The following is an 8544-nucleotide window of genomic DNA, read 5'->3' as shown; positions in this document are numbered from 1 at the left end:
TTCTAACTAGTCTTGGTGTGAGTAGGTATGGTATGTAGCCATTAAGAATTTTTGCAGGTGGGCAGCCTAGAACCAATTGCCCATCAACGAATTTTGTTAGCCTGAAAAGTTGCGGGTTAGCATGTGCACTAACCAGAAACAAATTGCTTCTCACATGCAGCTTTACCCCGTGGGCTTCGGTGGCCACAGCCGCGACAGACGGTGCCAATTAGCAACAGGACTTGCTCAACCTGTGGCAAGACGTATAGCAGTGTGAGCAACCTGCGAAAGCATGTGCTCATTCACACTGGAAAGAAGCCGTTTGTGTGCACCTGGTGTGGCCGGAGAGTCCTACACAAGCATCATCGTGATAAGCACCTCCAAACTCTGCATGCTCGTGATCGCGAGGCATTTGAAAAGAGCAGAGCAGAGGTACCAATTATGGGGGCACCACTGGCTACAGAATGATTGCCCCCCCCCCAACCCCCTTTATCTGGAGAGACCAACTGGACAAGTGCAGTGTTGCGTGCAAGTCAGTGTTAACTCGGCTGAGCCTAATTCATTCACCAAGCTCTTGACACACCCCTTGCAATCACCTGTGACAGAGCCACACACGTGATTCCCTTCTATGCTCTCAATGATGTTCCTTGTGATAGTGCCCTATGCTGTCGATGACATGCCTATACTCGTGGCAGTGCCCAGTAGCAGGAATCTAAGCTACACCTGACAATAATAAATACCTGAAAGCAGTGCAGTAGAGATAAACTGGCACTTTTGTTGTCAATGCATTATATTGTGAAACATGTGAAAAAACATGCACTAGGATGAAGGAACTCACACGAACATGATAAATATGTGCTCCTTTGTCTTAATGTGTGTTTTGAAAGTCCTACATAGTGCAATTACGATGTCACACTATCTAGCGCCATTCTTTGCTCTACTGAATTCATTATTTGCATCTGCAGACATCAGGAATTATGTTACAATTGCCAGTAAGTCAATTAAAGTAGCTTTATGAATCAGTATATCAGTAGTAACTTTAGCACACATATGTCATCTGGAATTGAAGCTGGCCAGTGCTGAATGCATGTCTATTTACAATGAGCCCCCAAGACATTCATTTCCCACTTGTCTGTTCCCAAAATGTGTGGCGAGATACCGCGGTGCCCCACCACACATTAGCAGCCGTGTCGCGATATGAATGCTTTTGAAGAAAATAATGTACTACGACCTCTTGTGTTTTGTCACGCATTTAGAGACATAATGTGACTGATCCTAGCTTCTTCATGGGGTTTAATGTCCCAAAATAACTCGTGGTCTATGAGAGATGCTGTAGTAGAAAGGTCTCCAAGTTAACTTCGGTCACTTGGGGTTCTTTAGTACACATCCAAAGCACTGTTAATGAGTGTTTTTGCATATCACCCTCTTCATAAAGGGGCCTGAAATTGAACATGCAACCTTGTGCTTAGCAGCAGAATGCCATTTCAGAATTCCTTGAGTACTGCTTGGCCCTGAGTGCACGCAAACAACATGCCCATGTGAGGACTAGTTAAGATATAAATAGCCATAGTTAACATAATTGTGAGCTTGTTGGTAATCATTGTGCAATTTCTGATGCCCATTCCCGCAAATGATGCGTGGGCAGAAAATTTTTAGATACCTGTGAACTTCATTCTCTGAAGTCTCTGTCAACACCCACTGTGCCTACTGCTTAACGAATGTAGTGAAATATTATAACAAATGCAGGTACAGTTATGTATTCCTCTGGTTGAACTGCCAAAACTGCAAACATCCCCAATATGAAATATAGTCGCAGCATGCTTGTTGTAGAATATCTGATATAACACTGGTAATTTTGTGTCCAATGCAACTTCGTTATAGCAAGGTTTCACTGTAGTTCAGCGGAGTTCTGAGGTACTATTGCAACCAGCCTCGGAACCTTATTAACTGAGCCTTCATTGCAGTCATTGCCTGGCCGGACTTTTTGTTTTTTGATCCTGTATCCCATTTCCTCTTCTTCAACACGCATGTTCCAGCCAATACATTGCCTGTGTTAAACTGAAAGCCACATATAGTGAACTCCAAGCACATACTGGCACTGCCTAATTAGGTCTAATTTCATTGCTGTCAACAGCATTGGTAGTTAGTGTCTTCAACTCTTTGATCATGAGCTGTCTTAGTCGACAAGCAAAATGCTCAGCCTTATCTTTCAAGTGCGGTTAATCGATCACACATATGTTGTGCCTTGTCAAAATGCTTTGCACTTACCATTATTGGCTCTAAACAGTTACTCTCACCTTAAAGTTATTCACAAAGTGTAGGGAATCCCCAACAATTACTAAAGTGTTTTTCTTATTCCCCCCAAAATGCCATTGAGTCTGTCCTGGCACTGGACCCACTGATGCTGCATTACCACATGATATGTTTATTCACTGGCAGGCTTTGTGTGTGAAGGCATGTTTCCATTAATTATTTTTATGTGCGACAATTTTTAAAATTTTTTTTTTACACTATGTACAGCTGTGGCACCATTGAGAAAGAAAATGCAGGTGCAATTTCAATGTCGCCGTACTACTGCAAGAAATGGGAAGCTTCTTTTCAGTGATCACTAAGATGCAGTTCTCTTGCTTTTGCTGAAAGCATTAGTGAGGTGAATTTTAGCTAGTTTCTACTGCACAGCAAACAATTTTTCACAGGTTGTATGGGTCGTTAAAAGTGGGTTTGACATTACGGTAAGATCTCCACCAGAATCACAAAGGATTGAAATATTTGTTTCATTTACCAGCAGTTTTCTAGCTGCAATAACTATCTGAGGAATATGAAAGGGCAGTTATTTTCGTCATTGTTGATGTTGGTAAATGGATATAGCCAGCGTAATTTTAAATATTTGGAAATTCTTCAGTGTAGATGATCGTCAGCTTTGTTTATTGACACGGGTTTTGGACTATAAAAAAAAAAGCTTAATTAGCAGTAACAGTGTTTGAGCTCTTGTTCCTTGTTCAGAATCCTTGTTCAGTTGTTGTTTGCTGTAGTGCATCTCATTGCAAGTGGTAATTTGATTCAGCCAAGTGGTTCCTAAGTGCATTGCGCATTTGCTGTGGAATGTTGCACAGGTGACATGTTCGGCCTGTGAAGTTGACTAATGAGAATTTTGTTGATGTCATTTGCTTCTGTTCTCTAGTTTCTGACTTGTGACTGATTGTGCCAGAGTGGCCTTACATTGTTCTCTTGAATGTGCTTGAATGATGATGACTCTAACATGCTGATTTTATCGCATTATCAGACTTCATGAGCTCTTATTTGCTTCATCTATCACAATACATGAACATATGTAAATCTTTGTGCTTCCTTCATGAACCTGACCTGCCTTTGTTAAGGTCTGTGTAAGCTGAATCTTGCACTACCATTGTAGATTTGTGTACTTTTAGCATGGGAAATTTTGACTTCATTACCTCGTTTGCAATGGCTATTTTTGTCAGCACTTCACTATTCTGCACATGCCATACTTAGAATCAAACATTTGGACTGATATGTGGTGTGTATTTGATGAGCCACCTTCTTCCTTATGGTACCTTTTCCTATGGCCACATAGTATGTTCCAGAGCACAGATGAACTCTTAACTACCGCTCATGCAAGTGTAACAAAAACATTAGAAAGAAAAGGAGGTATTTCTTTCATTAAATTGTTGTACTTGTGCATGATTGCTTTGGTGTGAAGAAAGTACTGCAACACAGAACAATATCATCCATTAAATTGTTGAACCGGCCTGAAATTGCATATAAATAGATCTGCATGTGTGAGCATGCACTGTCACATTATCTGCCAAAGAGCTTTCACTTTTGTTACACCGAAGTCACGATAAAGTGCAAATTTACTTTTTCCATTGTTAGTATAGCTAGTTTTTGATCTGCCATCTCTTTTTCCTTTGTTCTTTGAGTATTGACAGGTTTCGCCTTGTAAATAAATGTTATCACTTTGAAGCCACTGCTCGTGTCCATAAATGTTTTCCTTGTAATCAGCTAACATTGTCATTTACTTCATTAAGTTACTAATGTGATCAAACAACCGTGCTTGGAGTTAAGCTATGGTGTATGTGTTGCTCACATTGGAAGGCAGCTGTATTTACTTGTAGTGGAGTCGGTATTTGCCTTCAGGGAAACCTCTGGAATTGTGTCACATTATTCGAAAAAGTCTCAAAACTAAGATAAATTCCCATTCTTCTTCCCCCGCTCCAGCATTGCTTTTATGACTTTAAGATGGCCTTGTCCTTGCTACATCTTTTGCTGCTGTCACCTTGCTTGTTTTCTCTCATATCTTGTCTCGCATTCACTGTATTCATTGGTGTGTGTTTTACAGGAAATGGAGGGGCAGTCAATCGTGTTTTGCCCACACAAGAGTTTCCATTTTACAGCGGTGAGTGCTGGGAATCATTTGCCCACTCCTGCTGGCTATTTCACACAAGCACATTTTAATGGTGGTGAAGTGATCGTCTGCAAATTTTTAAGAATCCCCACTATTGTGGCTCAATTGAATAGTGTCCAAGCCTGCAGCAGTTTATTTGGAAAACTCATGAAAATGTTTTAACAGAATTTTGAGACACGTTTTCACTTGATTATTAATGTATAGCCATTAGCAACACTGGCAATTGAAACCTACATCTATTGCACGCAGCAAACATTGAACTTGAACTGCGTGAAGCTTTCACTGCAAAAAAAATCTGTGAAATAATTTGTCAGATTAAGTTATTTTTTATGTCTATAAAACATCAATGTTTATGAAAATTTTATAATTCAATATTTGGATTCCTTCTTTCTTTCCCCCCGCTCCACTTACCTGCTCCGCTTATAGAAGGGACGGTGGGGGCTTTCGCTGGGTGTTGCCCCGATTGCAACAGACTTTTCACAAAAACAGAATGAAAATGACAAATGATGCTCATTGTGCAATGCCCACACAGTTCATGGGGGGGTTTGTAGCACACATGATCTCAAGAGGGGTTGTCTCTGCATATGTATTTTGAATGCAACAGCATGCAATACTCTCACACTGCAAAGTTGGCATAGAATGCAGCTATCATTCATCAAGTTTCTTCTCGTTGAGGCAATCAATCCAGGTTTGATGGTCAGAAAAGGGCCTCTTGCACTGGAGTTTGAGGTATAGTAGCGGCGCCTGGTGGCGGCAAGAAAAGTTGGCTGGGTAGTACCAGGTTGCGTAGTATAGTGCGCCCTTGCTGTGGCGAAGCACGTTTCTAGCCTGAGTTTTCTAGCCCGCACTTTTTTCTGCCCTGTTGTGAGTGCGAAAAGACTCGTCACTTGTCACAGACCACGCCGACCACGCTGTGAGCTGGCCGTAGCCTATTTTTACGAAAGTGGACGCACCATGTGCCGTGGGATGTAACTTCACCGCTTATATCTTAAGCAGCGTATACGTACTTGGCGTTGCATAATTTCTTGCCTTTACGCAGCGTGCCACTGCTGAGAAAATATTCGGCGCCCGATATTTGCTGCAGGCCATGGCACAACACAAGCGAAAGTGGCGGGTCCATATTGTAAACTTGGTTTCCGAAGCAGACACCCAAGCTTGGTACTACCCAGCCCAGGGCAGAGAGCGCTCTTTAGCATCATTTTTTTACCATTTTTTCAGCGCCTCCTGGACAATGCAGGAGCTCTAGGGCAGCGTTTGTCAACTCCCCAACACTGTGCAGAGAAGCCTTTGGAGTCAGGTCACTAACGAACACTGGTTTATTAACCCAGGATACACCATAGTACGACAGTCATGGTTGCGGGCAAAAAGGCTCACCGAAAAACTGATAGAGTACACGCAGCTGCTACGTTAGGCCAGCCAGGTAGCGGTCCACTGAGCACAGGAAGGTGCAAGAGCAAAGGTCCCACATGACTAACTTGTAGCGGGCTACCCAACTTGTAGCCAACGTTTAGTGTGATAGGCCAAGGTTGAGATGAGTCAGAATTTAATCTTGTGTGCATATGTTTTAATGACAAATATGCACTTCACTTGCATAGAAGGTCTCATTTGTTGATTTCTTTGCTCAATATGCAGTCCCTTCTCTCAACGACCTCCTGACTGGTGCCAACAATGAGCACTCCCTGTCATCATCGACAGGCCCGAATTCCACACCTGTCACAGTCGCAAGCACACAGCAGGCGTCAATGGCACTGGCACAGCCACGAAAGGAATTTGCCTGCACCATCTGTGGCCGCAAGTTCAGCCTCATGTGCAATCTGAACCGGCACAATCTGGTGCACACAGGCGTGCGCAACTTCGGCTGCGAGCTGTGCGGACAGCGATTTGTGTTGCGACAGCACCTCAAGAAGCACCTCATGTGGCATGCCAGGGAGTGCCCGTGAGCACCTTTTGCAGTGAAAGCTGTACATGGCTAGGCGAAACGAAAAACCGTTTGTCCCATGTTTCTCTAAACGTCTCCAATGACTGCGGCGTCAGTTACGTCGTTCTCTACGTCGCACCCAAGCACACGCTTCATTGGCAGCGCTGTTAGTGACGTCGTTCTCTGCATCGTACCTGCTCTGCCCACAACGCCGGCTCCTCAGCTCGCCGTTGTTGCATGCGTTCGATATCTCGAGTTAGCTCGGCGTCGAGGTTTGCAGCATCCACCTGCCCGCCATTGGTGCTTGCGTTCCACTTTGCGATTTCAATGTGGATGTTTTGTCGCAGCCGAAGCCAAAGTGCCGCTCGAGCAACTCCCGCCTAAAGCGGGCGTTGGCCCCGGCGAACGTGTTCCCGCTATTGCCATGTTGACGCTGCTCTGCCCGCAACGCCTCCTCCTCGGCCCGCCGTTGTCGCATGCATTCGATATCTCGAGTTAGCTCGGTGTCGTGGTTAGCAGCATCTGCCCGCCATTGGCGCTTGCGTTCCACTAGAAACACAAACATGTAACCAATAATTGAGCAATGCTTCAATACAGCGTGGGGATTAACCCACTGCTAAACACCGGGGCCGCACGTTTCAGCTTCGCTGGTTAACCATCTGTAAGGAGTGCTTGGGCGGTGTGTGTTCTTTTTTTTTTTGCCTGCCCTCACACGTAGTACTTCACAGTTGGGCCACGCCTTTGCCCTCCTCTGCACTTCTTTGCTTTCAAACTGCTCTCAGAATGTCTTGGAGCACATGAGGTCTTCTAAATGCGAAGCATTTCTTGGCGAACATTTGCTACTTTGACAGTATCTATCTATCTATCTAGCCGCCTACGTCTTTATGCTCTCATGGTCGTTTCGTTAACTTGGTATGTACCAAAATTGGCATACCATGACAAGAGTATATGACGAGCATAAATGATATGTCATGGCATGAATGTCATCACATATCATTCTCGTATCATATTGACATATCATAGTCTCGTACAATAGCAGCAATAAAATTTGCATGTCGACATACGCGGAAACCATAAACACGAGCTCGTGAACTGCTCACTTTCGTCGGCGCACGTGACAGTCTGGTAACAAGCGACAACTAGAAATGCAAGCAGATTGGACAGTGTCCCACCTGTTTGCACCGACTGTCGCCGTTGAAGATGATCAACTTTCATTGCGAAGCAATCGGGTGATGGAGACATCTGCTGTCGCCAGTGGCGCACCGATGGGGGGGGGAGGTTCGGGTTTTCAACCCCCCCCCCATGCGTCGAGCCCCACCAGTCCAACGTGTACCTTCAGCCTTCAGTGCTCCGTTCACATTGTCATTACATTTCAGGAGGGGTCTTGAGGTCGAGTTTTCCTGATAACAAAAACAATATCATTGTCTTGGATTTATTCATTCACTCTTAAATTCAAGGTGGGCCAACCGGGTGCTCGATGGCTTTGTGTTGAATTCCACTGAAGCAGCTCTAGGGGCTGGCCGCAGCCAACACGGCGACATGGACTACCCGGCATTTTAATGTTAACTTCTTTCCAACCTGCACGTTTCTCTGTCTTTCGGGCTGCTAATGTGTAGCTCACACTTGGTGCCCCACTTTCTCTTAATATGGACACTGTCAATTTCTTGGGCATCACCTTCGGCAGCTACTTTTGTAGGTCTTTCCACCCATGTGGCTATCAACTTCATACACTTCGGACCATGTAAGCATGTATGCTGGTCTCTGTTCACGCCAAATCGCGGCCAACAAAAGCCACAAGAAAAATTTGCACATGGCTGCAGCATGAAAGGACGGAACGGGGAGCACCAATCTCAGTGCGTGTAAATTGGGAGTCTATGTCACTGTGCTGACTGCATGAGCAGGTGCTTACCTCGAGAGACTGCTTCCCAGTGCAACTGACCAGGCCCCCACATCCGAGAAACGTAACACGACGACCACGACCAAGTGGGACAGCAACAAAACCAGATTCTGCAATCAATCACTTCAGTGTAGCTTGCGCAAGAACCAAGCCTATCGAGCAAGAATAGTAATCCTGAAGGAGACTAGGAATTAAACATGGGAAGGAGAAAGCTTGCATTCAAGAAGGAAGCCACTCTGCTCTGCAAGCATTGAAGGCCAAAAACGTTAACAAAAGTCAAATGCTACATAGCACACGGTACAAAGGTTAAGACACATGCCGATGCCG

At 44.6% G+C, this 8544-nt stretch overlaps 1 protein-coding gene across 1 annotated transcript; it reads left to right on the top strand.

Annotated features, from left to right (window-relative positions):
- Positions 1 to 3221: 3221 nt before the first annotated feature.
- Positions 3222 to 6385, top strand: LOC125944734 (zinc finger protein 740-like). The gene is made up of 2 exons (XM_049665825.1): positions 3222 to 4393; positions 6035 to 6385. The coding sequence occupies exons 1-2, from the start codon at positions 4237 to 4239 to the stop codon at positions 6340 to 6342; spliced, it is 465 nt and encodes a 154-aa protein (XP_049521782.1). The 5' UTR covers positions 3222 to 4236; the 3' UTR covers positions 6343 to 6385.
- Positions 6386 to 8544: the final 2159 nt, after the last annotated feature.

This window comes from Dermacentor silvarum, chromosome 4 (assembly GCF_013339745.2).
Source record: "Dermacentor silvarum isolate Dsil-2018 chromosome 4, BIME_Dsil_1.4, whole genome shotgun sequence".
Classification (NCBI taxonomy): Eukaryota; Metazoa; Arthropoda; class Arachnida; order Ixodida; family Ixodidae; genus Dermacentor; species Dermacentor silvarum.
This window is presented reverse-complemented; position numbering and strand designations above follow the sequence as displayed.

Coding starts and splice junctions, on each gene's coding strand:
- LOC125944734 (XM_049665825.1), top strand. CDS start 4,237: ATGGCCTTGTCCTTGCTACATCTTTTGCTGCTGTCACCTTGCTTGTTT. Junction 4,394..6,034: donor AGAGTTTCCATTTTACAGCG/GTGAGTGCTGGG, acceptor CTCAATATGCAG/TCCCTTCTCTCAACGACCTC.